At 40.6% G+C, this 20,032-nt stretch overlaps 1 protein-coding gene across 1 annotated transcript in view; it reads left to right on the top strand.

Annotated features, from left to right (window-relative positions):
• The window catches only part of TARBP1 (TAR (HIV-1) RNA binding protein 1), a 90,830-nt gene that overhangs the window by 66,234 nt on the left and 4,564 nt on the right, over positions 1 to 20,032 (top strand). The window contains exons 20-25 of the mRNA XM_026649678.1: positions 1,189 to 1,275; positions 3,157 to 3,353; positions 6,001 to 6,082; positions 9,089 to 9,260; positions 9,555 to 9,746; positions 14,214 to 14,338. Of these exons, the coding sequence (XP_026505463.1) occupies positions 1,189 to 1,275; positions 3,157 to 3,353; positions 6,001 to 6,082; positions 9,089 to 9,260; positions 9,555 to 9,746; positions 14,214 to 14,338 (855 nt within the window). The remainder of the gene's footprint in view (positions 1 to 1,188; positions 1,276 to 3,156; positions 3,354 to 6,000; positions 6,083 to 9,088; positions 9,261 to 9,554; positions 9,747 to 14,213; positions 14,339 to 20,032) is intronic.

Genomic DNA, 20,032 nt, shown 5'->3' on the forward strand with positions numbered 1-20,032 from the left:
GCGGTGGGAAGCGGCGCGGGCCGAGGGATGTGCTGGTCACGGCTTCCCGCCGCCCCCATTGGCCCGGGACGGCGAACCGCGGCGAGTGGGGGCCGCGATCGGCCGAACCTGCCGCGTCAGCAGGTAAATAAACTGGCCCGGCCCGCTAGGGTGCTTACCCTGGAGAGCCGCGTGCCGAACGTTGCCGACCCCTGCTTTAGTCAAACACGAGTTATTGGGCTCAAGACGGGTAACTGGATTAAATGTAGGGAACTGTGATATACAGGATGTCAGGCTAGGGGATCTAGTGGTCTCTTCTGGCCTTAAACTCTGAATTATTAGCACTGCATATTGCTTACATCTGTGAAGCATGATGATGTTCTTCTCCCAGACTCCCAATTTGACAAAGTAGACTTTGGAAGCATTATTTTTTTGAATGTTTTTCAATTAATTTATTTTTTGAAATTAACCTTACTAGTGGAATATGAAAGGTACTGGAATGGCCACTTAGGAAACCAAATCCTCCTTATTTTTCCAAAGAACAGGTACAGCAAAAGTAACAGTAGCACAAGCTTTCCCATGCTGTCTCATCAATGTGCTTCAACCCTATTACACAGCAACTACACCTCTACCCCAATATAACGTGACCCGATATAACACGAATTCGGATATAACACGGTAAAGCAGCGCTCCAGGGGGCGGGGCTGTGTGCTTCGGCGAATCAAAGCAAGTTCGATATAACGCGGTATCACCTATAACACGGTAAGATTTTTTGGCCCCCGAGGACAGCGTTATATTTGGGTAGAGGTGTACCACTGCAAGTAACAAAACAGTTCAGTCTCCTAGCTAATTCAGGTCCGATCAGTTTTTTTCACACTTTTGCTTTTTTTTGCACAGGGACAAATTGTCATAATTTTTTATCTAGACTTAACTGAGAATGCAGCTTATTTCATATATACCATAGTATAGTTAGTATTGGTTAAAATATTTTACAAAAACGAACACAATATGAATAACCAAAACCATACTCTTGTACAAAATTACGTAATTTTTTAAATAAGTGTTGCTAATGAAAACATGTTTTTCCAGTAGAATGGTCATTGTGGTTACAAAGACTGCAGCTATAATTGGAGTCTATAGAACACTTTGTGAAATACAAAAAGGTACAGCTATAACATTTTTCCATTTATTACATTGTGTTCACTTCAGGGTGAAGAAAAGCTTAAAACTAGCATCTGTACATTTTTATCTGTGTTGTCTCACTTTGACATTATTCTTGAAAATACCTCTGAGAAGGTAAGTTCAAATTACAGAAAACCAGAACAAACATTTCAAGGAATGCTCACAATTGCATTATATAGGGATTTTTAAAAATGGGTTGTAATAGTTTCTTGGAATCTTGGAAATGTTTATTTCCCTAGTAATTTTGTCAGTCTCTTTCTTAAGCTGTCAAATGTTAACTTTTCCTGTGCTCATTGTAACTGTGTCAGTTTGCCACTAGTTTAGATGACTTCTGGAGTCTTTTGTACAGGATAAAAGTCCAAATGCACATAGAGACCAACCCTGCAAACTGTTACTCACATAAGTAATCCTGCTGTCTTCAGTGCCTTTTGTATAAGTTGTCAGGATCAAGTTAATCAGTGTTAGACTATCAAAGTTAAATAAAGCTCTTCCCTTATTGTCCAAAATGTTAAATTAAAGGCGGAAATCAGAGAAAAACAAAATCAACCCTGAAGATGTGGTTGTGAATGTTTTTTTTAATGTGTGTGTTTAGTGTGCTTTAAATATCTGATTGTGCCTGTTCAGTTTTAGGTTTTAATGTTTTAGATAGCATTGTGTGATGTTCAATTAAATTTCTGAGCCTAACATAGCTATTTGCCCTACCCCATCCTTTTGTGTTTCTTATGTAGCAGAAACCCACACACGCTGCTGCCTTCTGTCCTCTTCACTGTTTTGGACCACATATAAAAAGGAATTGTGCTTATTAAAGGATCATTGTCAACTTCAAAATCACACCTGTGTCTGAAAAACATTTACCTAATATTATTACAGTTCGCATTTCAGATTACTGAGCTGAAACTGGTTGAAGGAAAAACATTCTGTTTTTTTTTTTCCTTTTTCCAGTTTGGTCATTTTGTGTATAGTCAGTTTTACTGACAACTCCCCCTCTCCCCCCCAAAAAATATGTTGGTTTCCTCTACAGTTTGTGTGAGAGCTTTCACACAGCAAGAGGGGAGAGAGATACAATTTTTTAAAAAATAGGAAAAGGTGATTTTTAAAACCACAATGGGAGGAAAATTTAGAGAAGGGGTATAGTACTTGAGACTATTTTTAACTCATTTTTTGAAACTGATTAAATTTCAAGTTGACATTGTCCATTTAACTAATTGCTTGATGCAGACCTCCAGGAGAAGATGGCAGGCTTCTCCCATGCTGCCTCTCATACTTGTGAGGAGTTCCCCATAATCACCCACAAAGCAACCTCATTGTCTTCCTTCAAAACTCTCCTTTCCTGTGATGTCTACAAGAAATGTGACAATGGTTAGGCCAGTGGTATGCTGAAATCAGAGCCTATCATGCTGACCAATATTGTCTCATTGTTTCCTGGTACTTCTAGTCTAGCTGAATGTATCCATCTTTTGTCTTATACTTAGGTTGCACATTCTTTTGGGCTGGGACTATCTTTTTTGTTCTGTGTTAGTAAGCATCTAGCACAATGGGCTACTGGCCCATGACTAGGGCTTCTGGGTACCATGGTAATACAAATAGTAAATAATATTTTGGTGTGTTTACAAATGAAAGCCAACATGAAGTTTAAACATTTATAGATAAGAGTTGTATTTGTTTTTTAATAAGCTAAACAGGAGCAAGGCACTTTCATTCTGGAATAAGTGTCCACAAATGGAGTTAATTCATTTCTGAATAACTACATGTGCAGACAAGCTTTTGGTTCTGAGAGATGTGAACTGTTCCATTCATGTGAATGGGTTGTCAAGTCTGAAACTTAAAGCTTGCAATTTAAATGAAACTGTGTTAGGTATTTCAGTGCTGACCATTTTAGCAGAACACTAGCTAATGTTCTTATCTCACAATCCCAAACTATTTCCTATGCTCTCCAGGGGCAAAATGCTGTGATGAGTCAAAAATGTAAACTAAAGAATATTTTTCCCTCTCTAGAAGCCAATTTTGAAGAAAGCCCTTCTTGTTGTTCTACAGTGGTGTTTCAACCACAATTTCAGTGTTCGACTTTATGCATTAGTAGCCCTCAAGAAAATCTGGGGCATGTGCAAAGCATTGTGTGTGGAAGAATTTGAAGCTTTGACACCAGTTATTGAATCGAGTCTTCATCAAGTGGAAAACATGCATGGTGCAGGGTTAGTGAAATTCTTCTGATTTAGAATGCAGCTCTTCCATCTATCTTGGCTGGAATCATTTGTAGTGTCTGAGGATCTTCTTAAACCACTTGTCTAATCTTGTCAAGTAGCACTTGATAATCTTTGTGATTTTGATGTGTTTCATCTATTTAAGTAGAACACTTAGAAATGGAATTTAAAGACGTCATCAGCAGATAAAATGAAATTATAGAAAACTTCCTTCCTTCTCTGTGTTTCAGAATTAAAAGGTTTCATTTAATTTGAATCCTCAGTAGAAAGTTCTGCATTCATCCGATAACTATTGTGCCTGTCTGAGAATGTGAGCAGACTATGTTATTCAGACTATCGGCAGTGTAATGGAGATGAGCTTAGTGGCTTGGGGAATAGGGCTCATAACTTTTTGTAGTCTGTCCTGAATTTTCTCATCTTGCCTCCCAGATTGAAAAACAAAGCTTATTAGCTAATAAATTACAGTAAATATTTATTTGTTCTGTGCATTGTGAATTGGGGCTAGTTTGTCAATATAACATGTTTACAAAATACTGGTGTTTAAATGTTTAATCTAACACAGGGGTCGGCAACGTTTGGCATGCGGCCAGCACATCCTTCGCCCGCGCCGCTTCTCGCCACCCCCATTGGCCCGGGACGGCGAACCGAGGCGAGTGGGGGCCGCGATCGGCCGAACCTGCCGCGTCAGCAGGTAAATAAACTGGCCCGGCCCGCCAGGGTGCTGGCCCGGCCCGCCAGGGTGCTTACCCTGGCGAGCCACGTGCCAAACGTTGCCGACCCCTGATTTAACAGATTAATTTCCAAAAGATTTGCATTTCTTGGCTATATATAAAGAAATGCCAGTACTTGTGTGTCCCCTGCATTTGGAGTTACAGTAGAACCCCTATTTTATGAATTAATTGTAGATTGATGAGTTTGTAAAATTCAAAAGTTCCTAACATTGAACATCTCAAAATTACAGTACGTATGGTGTATAAATTGCAGGATGGTGTACTGCATAGCCGCCTTCTTGTCGATCAAACCACTGCAAAGTGATTTTCAGGGTATTGGAATGTGAAGGGATGTTGACTTATTTTTCATCAACATTTCTCTCATTATGTGACCTTTTTGTTTTTTTTTCTATGGAGGAAAAATGGTTCGTATAAATGGCCATTCATAAGATTGATGTTCATAAAATCGAGGTTCACCTGTACTTGGCTTAAAGGATCATTCACATAGGAGATCCATGTTCAAAGAGTAATGTTTAGTGAGCACTACAAATTCCTTCCTAGGTGTAGGATCACATCACAAAACCTACAGCGAACATGTTGACATGTTACTAATACTGCTAATAATCTGTTCATTTATCTCTCTATTCCACATCTAATCAAATGTGTGCAGACTTGGGGCTTTTTATCTGCCAAGACTTGAGAAAAAAAAAAAGATATACTGGCACTAGAAAAGGTTCAGAGAAGGGCAACTAAAATGATTAGGGGTTTGGAATGGGTCCCAAATGAGGAGAGATTAAAGAGACTAGGACTTTTCAGCTTGAAAAAGAGGAGACTAAGGGAGGAGATGATAGAGATATATAAAATCATGAGTGATGAGGAGAAAGTAGATAAGGAAAAGTTATTTACTTATTCCTATAATACAAGAACTAGGGGTCACCAAATGAAATTAATGGGCAGCAGGTTTAAAACAAATAAAAGGAAGTTCTTCTTCACACAGCGCACAGTCAACTTGTGGAACTCCTTACCTGAGGAGGTTGTAAAGGCTAGGACTATAACAGCGTTTAAAAGAGAACTGGATAAATTCATGGAGGTTAAGTCCATTAATGGCTATTAGCCAGGATGGGTAAGGAATGGTATCCCTAGCCTCTGTTTGTCAGAGGATGGAGATGGATGGCAGGAGAGAGATCACTTGATCATTACCTGTTAGGTTCACTCCCTCTGGGGCACCTGGCATTGGCCACTGTCGGTAGACAGGATACTGGGCTAGATGGACCTTTGGTCTGACCCAGTACAACTGTTCTTGTGTTCTTAAATTAGGATCCTCCTGCAAATATTTGTGGTATCACTGAAATCCAAAGAAATAAAATGTTGAATGCAACTTCCTGCACTGTTTTAGGTGTTTGTAATTTCACTAACCCTGGCAAGAGAAAGAGAAGGTTGAAATAATAGAGAAATTGATTATCTGCTATTTTTGCAGTGTATTTATTTGTAATTAGATTGATATGAACACCCCTCCTATTACTGGTTTGGAGTTTTAAGCAGTTTAGTTTGTTTAATTTTTCATTCATCTCTATTGTCACCATTCATAAGTCCTCTTATTCTGAGTTCCTGGGAGAACTTTTGTTCCCCTTCTCTAAGAAAGGGTATGATACCTTTCCCTATCAAACATACTTATCTTAGTTACCATAATTCATAGAGATATGTTACTTCCAAGTTCCTGGAAACACAAAGTGAATTTATTTCCAGTTCATTGTATTCATAAATGAGTCTCATAAATATGTGTGGCTAATATATATTTAAAATAGTCTCTTTTCCATTAACACAATATATAATATGTGCATTTAGACTGGACTTCTTTACTGTCAGACTGTAATAAGTCAACATGTAGAATTTTGGCATATATCTTACTGTATTTTTGCAATGCATAGGAATGCTAGAAAGAATTGGCAACGAATCCAAGATCATTTCTTTTTTGCAACATTTCATCCCCTGAAGGATTACAGTCTAGAGGCAAGTACAAAATACTGTATATAATAGTCAATGATTTTTCACTGCTTTGCTGCTGTATTTGTAATTTGGACATTGTTCTACTGCATGATGAGTAATGATCAGTTGTAACTGATTTTTGGATTTCATGAAAAATAACTTCATAATGTTTTAGTTCATCTTAGACTAAAACAAATATATTTGGACTCAAATGATTTTTTAAATTATTTTTTTTATAGCGATCATGGCTAGAAAACTAAATCAATGGCATAGAAAACCCAAGAATGTAGGAGTGTATTATAATTGTTGTTGGTTAATCTGGAGGAAGCAGACAAGTGAACTCCTTTCTAGTCATATTTGTATTTGTTGCTCGATCAATTGTTTGCAGTAGCTCAGTTGCAGCCAATAAGACACATATGGACCGCCACAACGTTTTTTTTTATATGACCCACCTTCAGAATTTTATTCCGCTCACTCTTCCACTTGTTCTATGATGTGCTGTTAAACTGCTTTTTGAAGTGGCTTAGCTAAAATACTCACTTTCTGTCAGTTAAAGACAAAGATGCATTTAAGTCACACTCATCAGTTCCTCCTTCAGCTCAGCTTCATCACTGTGGCTCAGAATAACTCAAAGCTGAGTGATTAACAAAAGGGGAAGAGAAAATAAGGCAAAATAAAGATGAAGATGAAAAACAGGAGTAGGGTGTCTGAAGCAGAAAAGAGGCAAGAATGAGGAAAAATGCACAGCTATCTTGACAAAAACAGAACATCCTCTCAGAAATTTGAAATTTGCTTGCTGTTGATTGAGGGAAAACTACCTGTTTTCAGATGTATTACATAAGAGTATGAATTTGGAGCGTCTTCTATTCTTGAGCATCTCAGTTAATAAAATAATAGTTTACATAGTCAATCCATCCATGCTATTGGTGATCAATCAGTTTTCTAAACATCTTAATATTTTTTTGTTATGGCCCAATACATTTCTATGCAATCCTAGCTAGAGTGATTTAATCTGTTGCTCTAAAACAGTAACAGGAAGTCATTGAATGAATTACATTTCTTGCTTCTTTAGAGTCCAAATTGTATCTGCTCATTTCTTTCAGGGAGATTCACCTAAGATCACCGCCTTAGTTTTCCTGTAGACTAAATTTTCCCAAATTTCTCAAAAGAAAGGTGTGACGGGTTTGGGCCCTTTGGGGTGTCACCTGATGTGCTGGGGTGCCACTGAGTCAGCCTGTTCTGCCAGCCTGGATCCCCTTTATCTGGCTTTGCTGGGCTAGGCTCACAAGCCTTTTCCAGTCAAGCACACAGGAAGCGCCACACCCAGCTGCACAGAGGCAGAAGTCCACTCTGGAAAGATTCAGCCTGGTGCCCACTCCCTTTAAGGGGTACAAACCCAAAGGTTTTATGAAATTTGCCCCCCCCTCTCAATGTGGAGGGAGTTATGCACAACTTCTTGCCCCCCCGCCCCCGTTAGAAATTACATAAACTGGGTTATACTATAAACAAGAAGTAACTTTATTAACTACAAAAGGTGAATTTTAAGTGAATATATGAGATAACAGACAGAACAAAGCCGATTACTGACCAAATAAAGTAAAATATGCAAGCTAAGCTCAATATACTTAAGAAACAGGTCACAACATGTAAATTCTCACCCTAAATGTTATTTTAGGCAGGCTGCAAAGTTTCTGTGATTCAGAATTCCAGTTATATTCCTTTTCAGACTGGACCCGTCTCAGTCTGGACTCATTCCCCCCCCCACACCCCCTTCAGGTGGCTTTCGCGGTCTTTCTTCTTGGGCAGACAGGCCATGGAATGGAGGTGTCCGCTTGCCTTCCTCCTCACCCTTAAATAGGATTTACATAAGGCAGGAATCCTTTGTTTCCCAAACTTGACCCCCCTTCCCTTCCAGTGGAAAGTTACAAGAAGTCCCAGGCAATGTTTAGTATCAGGTGACAAGACCACCTGACTCTGTAGTATCACAGCGTCCATGAGTCACTGGCAGTATGGAGCGTCTGCAGGAAGGCCAAGCTTTTTCACAGTCCATTGTCCTGGCTGATGGGTCATCAGCCCTGTCTGGCATTTCCATTGTTGTACCTGAAGTGTTAGCAGTGGGTGTCACCCAAAGTAGCATAGTTGAAATATAGATACATAGTCAATATTTCTAACTTCAGATACAGAAATGATACAGGCATACAAATTGGATAATCACATTCAATAAATTATAACCTTTCCAGTGATATCTTACAAGCGCCATCTTGTATAAAGTACATTTCAGTTATGTCATATTCATATCATAAGCATATTTTCATAAAGAATGAGTGAAACATCACAAAAGGATTGTTTTTCTTTTCAGACTTACACATTTTTTAGTTCCAAACTATTGTGAAGTTTAGTGACTGTACCAACATATGAGGGTGGCATAACATTCCACTGATTAAATAAAACTAACCATTGAAATTGAAAGGAGGTCTGGATTTCCAATTTGTGGTTTTCTATTTTTTCCTGATTTCCCCTCCCCTTTCCACCCCCATGTTTTGTATTTAGGTTAGTTATAGCTTATTTTTAGGAGTTAACATCTTTTATTGGGTGTTTTTTTTTTTAATTTTGTTGAAATATAGGGATTAAAAAATTATTGCCCTTCAAAACTCTGTGTTCTGAGGTATAAGCTTCCAGTGTGTGTCTGAGTTCCCTTGCTGCTAGCCCCTTAAACAATCAATTTTTAACATTAGAAAAGTTGTACATTTGAGGCATTTTCCAGCATAATATTTGTAAAGACCTTTTCTTAGATTGTTGCTTTGGTAGGATTTTATGGGTTTTATCTTTAAAACTGGAAAATGTCCATAATGTTAAATATATGTTACTGTATTGCACTAGGTGATGAGTATTCAGAGATGTATTGATCAGTAAGTTATAGCTTATGACAGATAAAATATTTGTAATAATATAATGCTGAAGTTAGTTTAGTATCTCTTTGAAGTTTATTTTTTTCTGAGATTATCCTAAAAGTTCTGTGTTACATTGCAGACAATATTTTACACCCTTCCACGCCTTTCAGAACTTGTTGAAGATGAATGGATCCCACTCTGTAAATTTACCAGATATACTGACATTTCTTTGCCTGCAGCATTTCATTGGTTGCATTCTCGAACTGAACTTCTTAATCTAAAACCAAGTGACTGGTCTCAGCAAGATATGGGTAAAATATAAATTCATATATGTTTTGATCTAAGATTAATTATTTGGGATTGGTAGTAGCAATATATTTGGTCAGTACTTGCTCTGCTAAACATAATTGTTAAAAAACCTGCAGTAGAGCATATAGTTATGCTGTGCTATTAGCATAATGTATAGAAATTGATGATAGTATGTGACCCTTATAGTTTCAGAAAGGTATAACTTTGGTGTCCAATAAACAGGGGTTCCCAAACAGTTTCATTATCATGTCAGTATTTTCCACATCTAAATAATTAAACCTAACACTTTTTCTTAGGTTCAGATTTAGTTGAAACGGATAACCAAACAGAATGGACAGATGTTCAGAAAAAGATCATCCCTTGGAAAAACAGTAGTCCTGATTTAGACCTGGAACTGGTATTTCAGGACCGGGCAGCTAAACTTGGTAAATCCAACAGTAGGTTGATTGTAGTGGCCTCGCTTATTGATAAACCCACCAATTTAGGAGGTAAGGTTCAATGCATATTTTTAATACTTTATTTGAGCAGGGTGTATTGACTTTTTGTGATTTAAATAGCTGATTTTATTCATGATTTAAATCAGTAATTGGGAAATATTGATTTAAATAATCAATTTAAAGCTTATTTGCATTTGTACTTTTTATTTATCTTCCTAAAGAAAGGTTGGTTCTTATTGGTTGGTATAATTTAGTACCTCTTCTTTTTTGTTGTTGTTTTTGTTTGTTTGTTTGTTTTGCTAACCAGGAAAATACACTAGATAGACATTATTTAAGCAGTTATATAGCTCAACATATATTTATTCAGATTCTTAATCTTTACTTTTTGTTGTTGTTAGAATGGTGAAAAAATGACACATTTCTTATTGTTTAGATTAATTTTTTACTTGTGATTTGTGTTCAACTGAATTTGGATTGGAAATTGGAATTAAATTTTAAAAAATTATTAAAACAGTGTTTTCAAATTGTTTTTATTAGTTAAATAAAACTATCCTAAATGTGCTGGATACATAAGAAATAAAAGTCTGTTTAGCAAAACATGTTTTGCCTTTAAAACCAACTGATTTATTAAACAAAGTAAATATTATCTGTAATTAGTGAATTGAACTGATGGTTTCTGGCCTTCATGTCGTTCAGGAGTTTAGAACTCGTAATCACATCCTTTCACATCTAGTTTTTATTCATAGATTGGAAGAGGAAAATAAGTTTTCCTGCTTTTTCAATTCTCAGGCCATTTCTCAACTTTGAATGAACTAGTCATTGAACTGAACTAGTTGAATAAATTGAAATGAAGAAAATATTCACTCTGCATCTGCAAAAGGAACTACTGCTATCGAAAACTGATTTAGCACTTCGACAAACTCTAGTTCCAGGTGCTTAGCCTTAGTCTACCACCAGTTCAGGAGTTTTACTTTCTTTAAAATTTTGACAGCAAACATGGAGTACTTGAATATTATTTTTTGTATTTAATTTAGATGATTTTAGTAGATTATACTAAATTTTGGCCTTTACATAGGTTGTCATAATTTCAAATGTAATTTGTTTAAATAAATATCTCTTTTGAAAAATAATTTAAATTTTAAAAAAATCATACGCGGGGGAACCCTCCTCAGTTCCTTCTCAACTATCCCTGGCTAACGACAGAGCTATAGCTGTCCATCCGCAGATCATTAACTCTTTTAGAATTGCCAGTTTTTAGCTTCCATTGAAGCCCTTTTTCTTTCTTTACTTCGTTTAGATTTTATTTTGGCCGTTGCCTAAAAAAAAAAAAAAAAAAAAAAAAAAGAAAAAGGGCCTTGGTTTCCGGCAAACCCTTGGTGGGGGGGGTTGGGGGGCGGGTGGGGAGACGACCCCCCCCTAGACAAAGGTATGCCCTGCATCCCAGGCTTCAAAAAGTTCCTCAGTTGCAAGGAGTCTATCCTGGTGACTGATGGACACTCACAATGTGTTCATTGCCTGGGAGAGAACTACATTCCACAGAAGTGTGGTTTCTATCAGCAACTGAAGCCCAGATCCAGTACCAACGGCACCAAAGTTGTGTCAATCTGGTACCCAGGGCATGCACAGTATTGTACCGATGGAGCAAGTCGGGTTGCTCCATCCAGTGACCCAGTGGTCCCAGGCAAGAAAGCACAGGGGCATGAAAAATATAGAAGATCCGAAATGGGGAAGGCTCCGTCAGTACGGACATCAACATCAGTACTGCCTGTGGTACGCCTGGCACCAACAGACCTTGCTATCAGGTCCACATCTCTGACCCCATCTATACAAGCCTCTTGGCACCGACAACCACTGCGGGGACCGATGCCCTCTGCACCGCCAGACTTCCAGTGCGCGACGGATCTTTTGGTGTCTGATGCACCGGACTCGCCTCTGCTCATTACCGGGGACCCAGTACCGAGTTCACCGAGAGCCCTTGACTTGCCCTTGACCACCCTTGACTTACCATGCATCACCCTTTTCGTTGTTGCAGTCAGAAAGTGAGCAAGAGGACATGGTTTCCCACCACTCTTCTCACCTGCCATATGGGACCCAGTTTCACTGTGGACCTCAGGCATATCATCCCCCTGGTCCACAGCCTTCCTGGTTTGGTCAGCTGTGCACCAACCACCAGCGCCTTCCCATCACAGTGGCCATACTGTGATCCTTAGCAGGTTCAAAGACAACAGGTCTCCCTTACCTCTAGTGCAGTGGTTCTCAAGCTGGGGGTCGGGACCCCTCAGAGGGTCGCAAGGTTATTACATGGGGGGTCGTGAGCTGTCAGCCTCCACCCTAAACCCCGCTTTGCCTCCAGCATTTATAATGTTGTTAGATGTATAAAAAAGTGTTTTTAGTTTATAAGGGGGGGTCGCACTCAGTGGCTTGCTATGTGAAAGGGGTCACCAGTACAAAAGTTTGAGAACCACTGCTCTAGTGTGACCTACCAGCAACCGAGGAAACACCATTGAGCTGCAGCCTGGAGGGCTTCTGAACCTCCTGAACAGGCAAGGGAGGAACTGAAGGCTGAAGTTGAGGAGAAAGTTACTCCTCAAGCACACTTCTCATCATCACCGCCAAACCATCTATGGCAGATGATTTTAAACTGTTCCAGGACTTGGCACAGAGGATGGCAGAAACATTGCAAATACCTTTGCAAGAGGTGAGCGAGTCGCACTACAAGCTGGTGGACATTTTACATTCTTCCACCTCCTCTGGAGTGGCCCTCCCTATTAATGAGGCACTACTGGACCCCGCCAAGGTCATATGGCAGGCCCCCGCGTCTGTTCCACCAACATGCAAGCCCGCTGACAAGAAATATTACGTGCCAGCAAAAGAGACAGAGTTTCTCTTCTCCCATCCACCTCCCAATTTGATCATTGTGGATGCTGTTAATTCTAAGGGCTGCCAACACCAGTTTAAATTCACCCCTTATGACCAGGACTGAAAGCATCTGGACCTTTTTGGCAGGAAAGCATACTCCTCGGCCATCCTCCAGTTCCGTGTTGCAAACTATCAAGTCTTACTGGCAAAATATGACTATCAGAACTATGCAAAACTCAGTTCTTTTATTGAGCAGCTCCACAATTCTCATAAGGAGCAATTTAAAGTCATAGTCAACGAAGGCCAATTGGTGGCTAAGACATCTCTCGTGTCTGCACTTGATGCATCTGACACAATGGCATGTTCAATCTCTACTGCCATTGTGATGAGATGGGTCTCATGGCTTCATCCGTCTGGCTTCCCAAAGGAGGTCCAATGGACTGTGGAGGACCTTCCTTTTTTAAAGGGACAAAGCTATTAGCCGAGAAGACCAACGCCTCCCTTCACAATTTAAAAGATTCCAGGACCACTCTTCATCCCTCAGGATTTATACACCTGGGTACAAAAGAAAATATAGTCCTCCGCCACGAATCAAGCCTCACTCATCACAATATTCATCTCAGTATTCAGCACAGAGATCATATGAACTCCAGATGAAGAAGCCCAGGTTACCCAGATCGAAGATGTCAGGATCACAGCCCACTTCCTCTCAACCCTCCACCTCAAAGCAACAATTTTAACGATTGGTCGAAGTGCCTGTAGAACATTCTCCTTATTGTTATTTCATGCTGGAAAACCCCACCCATTCCTTCAGAGACCATCTCATCCCATTCCGCAGCACCTGGGAACGGATAATCTCCGACAAATGGATGCTGGAGATCAACTGTGATGGATACTCCATCCATTTCACCTCCCTTCCCCCTACCAAACACCCTTCCCTGTCCTTCTTCAGAACCCTTCTCACAAGAGCCTGCTATGTCAAGAGATAAACCTTAGCGTAGGAGCCAGAGAGCCAGTGCCCACAGTTCTAAGAGGCAGAGGCTTCTACTCTCATTACTTCCAGTTACTGAAGAAAAAAGAGGGTTGGAGACCCATACTGGAACTCAGAGCGCTCATAGACCTGCCTTTTCTGCAATTATTATTAATAATTCTACCATTTCCATCTAGTAATGAACCAATATCATTGAGAGGATTCTGTTTATTCCTAGTATAGTTACAAAACTCCTTATTGTTCTTAACTCTGCTGGTCAGAGATTTCTCCTTGTGTCATTTGTGTGTATGTAACCCAAAACTCATACATATATGCCGACCCACTGCACTGTAACATCATTGGAAGTAAATATTGCAGAATACTTTATAGGACATGGTGGTAAAGGTGGGATTGGTTTGTTTTTTAGTTATTTATTTCTAACCTACTGATAGGTTATAGAAGGCATTTTCCTTTTTCTGCTGACATTGTGAGAGTCATGATTTGGAACATACATGAAAAGCACTTGGAAATAACCCTGTTGACTAAAACTAGAGGGCTAGAGAAATAAATGTTTATATTGCTGGAGATTATTTGTTTTCAGATTGTCTTCTCTTTTTCATGTGCTTTAATACCTTAGTTTTGTTGTTTAAAGTATTCTTTATATTTTAAAATCTTGTTCTTATTTGTAGGTTTGTGTCGTACAAGTGAAATATTTGGGGCATCTGCTTTAGTTGTTGGCAGTCTTCATTATATAAATGATAAGCAGTTTCAACATCTCAGTGTTTCCGCGGAACAGTGGCTTCCTCTTGTCGAGGTGGGTGGAAAAAGTATTTTAGCTGCTTACTTAAAAGGAGCACTGTACATATAAATTCATTCAAACTGATGCCCTCTAAGTCAAGGGTCTCACTTCTTTCCCTCTCCTGAAAATTAACTGCTTTACCCATTTGGCATAAGTACCTACTTCTCTGTTTTATGCTAGTATCAAGGTATTTTTGCATTAGCTTGCTGCTTTTGAAAACCCTTGTAGCAGTTTTTAAAAGGTTGGTTTGTTGTTTGTTTGTTTTTTGTGTTAATGAAACTGATTGTATTAGTTGCCTCTTGTTTTATAACATACTCTGACTCTAGTATTTTACAGCTGATGGTTGTACGTTGAAATTTAAAATTCTTTTGTAAAACTTAAATGATTCATTTAAATGTTATTATTCTCATCTTGTTTAGCCCATTTATTTGACGATGAGAATAATTAATCACACAGTTTGCCTGAAACTAATTTACAAAGTAGATTTCAGAGCCTTTTCTATAGTTTATCAAAATCAGGGCATCTTGCTTCAGACTGTAAGTCTAACACTTAGCACTATATGCAAGCCTCTGGTTGTAGTCTTTTATATAGATATTAGGGCTGTCAATTAATCGCAGTTAACTCTCACGATGAACTCAAAAAATTAATCACAATTTAAAAAATTAATCGCAGTTTGAAAGCATTGTTAAACAATAGAATATCAATTGAAATGTATTAAATATTTTGCATGTTTTTCTACATTTTCATATATATTGTATTCTGTGTTGTAATTGAAATCAAAGTGTATATTTTTTATTTCAAATATTTGCATTGTAAAAATGATAAACAAAAGAAATAGTATTTTTCAGTTCACCTCATACAAGTACTGTAGTGCAATCTCTTTGTCGTGAAAGTGCACCTTACAAATGTAGATTTTTTTGTTTGTTACATAACTGCACTCAAACAAAATATTGTAAAACTTCAGAGCCTACAAGTCCACTCAGTCCTACTTCTTGTTCAGCCAATCGCTAAGACAGACAAGTTTGTTTACATTTACAGGAGATAATGCGGCCCGGTTCTTATTTACAATGTCACCAGAAAGTGAGAACAGGCATTTGCATGGCACTTTTGTAGCTGGCATTGCAAGGTATTTACATGCCAGATATGCTAAACATTCATATGCCCCTTCATGTTTTGGCCACCATTCCAGAGAACATCCTTCCATGCTGATGATGCTCATTTAAAAAAATAATGTGTTAATTAAATTTGTGTCTGAACTCCTTGGGGGAGAATTGTATGTCCCCTGCTCTGTTTTACCCATATTCTGCCATATACAGTATTTCATGTTATAGGAGGCTCGGATGATGACCCAGCACATGTTCATTTTAAGAACACTTTCAGTGCAGATTTGACAAAATGCAAAGAAGGTACCCAGTGTGAGATTTCTAAAGATACAGCATTCGACCCAAGGTTTAAGAATCCGAAGTGCCTTCCAAAATCTGATCAGGACGGGGTGTGGAGCATGCTTTCAGAAGTCTTAAAAGAGCAACACTCTGATGCAGAAACTACAGAACCCGAACCACCAAAAAAGAAAATCAATCTTCTGCTGGTGGCATCTCACTCAGATAATGAAAATGAACATGTCAGTCTGCACTGCTTTGGATTGTTATCAAGCAGAACTCGTCATCAGCATGAACGCATGTCCCCTGGAATGGTGGTTGAAGCATGAAGGGACATATGAATCTTTAGTGCATCTGGCACGTAAATATCTTGCAACGCCGGCTACAACAGTGCCACGAGAACACTTGTTCTCACTTTCAGGTGACATTGTAAACAAGAAGTGGGCAGCATTATCTCCTGTAAATGTAAACAAACTTGTCTGTCTGAGCGATTGGCTGAATAAGAAGTAGGACTGAGGGGATTTGCAGACTCTACATTTTACATGGTTTTATTTTTTGAATGCAGTTTTTTTTGTACATAATTCTACATTTGTAAGTTCAACTTTCATGATAAAGAGATTGCACTACACTACTTGTATTAGGTGAACTGAAAAATACTATATTTTGGTGTGTTTTTTTTAAAGTGCAAATACTTGAAATCAAAAATAAATATAAAGTGAGCACGGTGCACTTTGTATTCTGTGTTGTAATTGAAATCAATATATTTGAAAATGTAGAAAACATCCAAAATATTTAAATAAATGGTATTCTATTATTGTTTAACAGTGCAATTAATCGTGATTAATTTTTTTAATCGCTTGACAGCCCTAATAGATATATCCATTTTCAGAGTCAGCTTTGTATATTTTCATAGTACTCTGAGTCTGCTTACAATTAATCTCTGGAAAACTTTATTTCTGATGTAAGAGTAAAATTCTCTGTATTTTCACAATATTGTCAATCCTTTAAAATAGTTTTGTTTTCCGAATAAATTACAAAGCCATACAGTACTCTGCTTCAATTACATAACAGACCTGCTTTTAAACAACATTTTCTACACCCAGCCTATACAGAACACTATAGTAATGATACATTTTACACTGCTTGTGAGACTTGGTTTCTGATATGTATCTGACAAGTTGAGATTATAAAGAGAGAAAGAAGGGGAAAAAAAGAAATATTGTATTCCAAGGTCCCAGTCAGAGATACCACACAAGCATACGCAGTAGAAAGAAAGTCCATATACACATCAGCTAATCACCAGAGTTCCAGAAAAGGATTCTAGGGTAAATACTAATAATTTCCCATTTTGTTATATGCAAAAAGGATTTTTTCGTATATAGACAAGTTCATGAGGGAATAAATCTAAAGCTTTATATTTTGTTTGGTAGTCTTGTGGTGCCCAGCCACCTCAGTTCCTTTCTTTCTGTGACTAGTTGTGAGAAAAAAGGCCTTCACTCTGTGTCAAAAGGACCTTTATTGGTTTTAATGAAAAATCTCCTGTTAACTTGTTATAGTTAATACATTATAAATAGTTAATTTTAGGCACTTTCTGTGCAATTGCCTGATTTTAGATTCCCAGACTGTCTCTGTCCCTTAAATCTCATCTGTAGAGCCCTGCGTGGATACAAAGTTTATATCTGCAGATATAGCGGATATCTGTGGAGCTGCAGTGTTATACCAGAAATCGTAGCGGCAAAAGCAGCAGGATGTCGGGCTGCCATTCGCAGGAGCCAGCGCCCAACCCAGACAGCTTCTCCAGCGTGGCTGTACGGTCCCCAGCCATGCCCACTGGGCGGGCCCCAGGCTCACTGGCAGCTGTCCCTAGGGTTGCCAACTTCCTAATCACACAAAACCGGCGTGGAGCCAGAAATGAGGGGTTCAGGGTAGAGGAGGGTGCTCTGGGCGGGGGATTGGGGTGCGGGCTCTGGGGTGGGCCAGGGATGAGGGGTTTGGGGTGCAGGAGGGGGCTTCAGGCTGGGGGGTGGAGCTGAGGGGTTCAGAGTGTGGGAGATGGCTCTGGGCTGAGGTTGGGGTGCGAGAGGGGGTGACGGCTCCCGCTGGAGGTGTGGGCTCCAGGGTGTGGGAGGTGGCTCTGGGCTGGAGTGCAGGCTCTGGGAAGGAGTTTGGGTGCAGGAGGCAGATCAGGACTGGGGTAGGGAGTTGGGGTGCGGGCTCTGAGAGGGAGTTTGGGTGCAGGAGGGAGCTCAGGAGGGGGTGAGGGGTGCAGGCTCTGGAAGGGAGTTTGGGTGCGGGAGGGAGCTCAGGGCTAGGGCAGGGGGTTGGGGTGCACGAGTGGGTGAGGGGTGCAGGCTCTGGGTGACAGTTACCATGAGGGGCTACCCGGAAGCAGCAACATGTTCCTAGGCAGAGGCACAGTCAGGCAGCTGTGTGTGCTTTCTCCGCCCGCAGGCATTGCCCCAGAAGCTCCCATTGGCTGTGGTTCCCGGCCAATGGGAGCTGCAGAGCTGGTGCTCAGGGCGGGGGCAGCACGTGGAGCCCCCTGGCTGTGTCCTCGCCTAGGAGCCAAGGGACATGTTGCCACTTCCAGGGAGCCGCGCAGAGCCATGTAGCGAGCCTGCCAGACCCCCAACTGGACTTTTCACTGCTGACTGGAGCCACCAGGGTCCCTTTTCGACCAGGTGTGCCGGTCAAAAACCGGACACCTGGCAACTCGAGCTGTCCCTGGTCGGGCTAGTGTGTGCAAGATGGAGACCTCTGCATGGAAGGGACTCCTGTCTGGGAGTGTGCAAGCTGCTTGCACACACTAGCGTGACCAGGGACACCTGCCGGTGAGCCTGGGGCCCTCCCCAGTAGGCAGGGCTAGAGTCAAGCTCTTTATGATGGAAGCTAACTCCTTAGGGTTAAGGCATGCCCCTCCTGTGCTGCTTCTGTGTCCCTCAATGGTGGACACTCTTTTTCCAGTTGGATTTAGAAGTCTAGAGATGCCCGCATAAAGTTACTACTTCTGAAATGCTCTATGACACCTTCCTCGGGCATGGAGGAGGATGTAGCTAAGGCCTAGTCTTCCCTCCAGTCCCTTCTGGCTGGTGCCCACGCGAGCCAGGATTCCACCTCGAGCTCCAGGGCAGAGATGTATGAGGTCCCAGTTGCCAACTTCAGTCTATGTGCTGACTTCTTTAAGCAGGTTTAGGAAGGAGCATCACTCCAGAGATGAGCCTACACATGTAGATCTCCCCCCTCCAGGACCTTTAGACTGAGACCCAAGAATTGACATGTTTGGCTGCAAAGCTTATGACTAGTCTATGGGCAGCCAGTAGTCTAAGATGGGTCCCTTTGGCGCCTTATTAGTGGCCATGAAAAAAATTGCTTGTACTGGCTAAATCCACTGACTGCCTTTTCTCTGACACACCTCTTTGGCACTCTTGGTAGCCGGCATGTCAGTACTGTTGTTTTCGGTACCTGTGGCCTATTTTGCACCAACAGACCTGTCTGTAGGCCTGATACAGCTATGCTTTATGTCAACAGACAGGGTGTAGCCAGGTCATCTCTGCTCTGTCAGGCCATTTGGCTGTTGACTTGCTGCATATTTGTCACTGGTTCATATCACTAGCCCTTGCAGACATTCAGACAGAACTTACTAGTAGATCACCTCAGCAAGCAGTTCTCAGACAACCATGTGTGGTCAGTCAAGGACCCGGTGTTGCAGAGCATCTTTTGCAAGGGGGGATACCAATCAATAGCATATTTGCTACAGACCAGAACGAGAAATCCCAAGTGTTCTGCTCCAGAGAAGGCTCCAATCCAGGCCCCCATCAGATGCTTTTCTTACCCTCTGTACACAGGGACTGATATATGCTTTGCCCCTGGTTCCTGTGAGACCGAGGGTCCTGAGGAAAATGAGTCAAGATGCTGGACTGATTATCATGATGGGCCAAGGAGTTCTGGTATTTGGATGTGATGAACTATTCAATGCAACCCCCGATCTCTTACCTGCTGAGTCTGACATGGTCTCACAAAACATCCCGGGAGGCTAGATCCACCCCTAGACCCAGTCTCCTTATGTTTGACAGCCTGGATGCTGGCTGGCTGATGTACATCATAAGGTGTTCTCCTGAGGGTCAGAACATGCTGCTCCAAAGCAGAAAAGCCTCAGCTAGAATGACTTATAAAACCAAGTGGTGGTTTTCTGTTTGGACATCTGAGCACCCATTTCATTTCACTGGACACCCATTTCAACAACAGAGAACTATTTACTATCAGAAACATTCTGGGCTTTTTGTCAGCCCCATATGGATCTACCTAGCAATAATATCTCTATTCTGGGGCT

The sequence above is a fragment of the Terrapene carolina genome, unplaced genomic scaffold, assembly GCF_002925995.2.
Source record: "Terrapene carolina triunguis isolate 2854851 unplaced genomic scaffold, T_m_triunguis-2.0 Scaffold85, whole genome shotgun sequence".
In the NCBI taxonomy this organism is placed as follows: domain Eukaryota; kingdom Metazoa; phylum Chordata; order Testudines; family Emydidae; genus Terrapene; species Terrapene triunguis.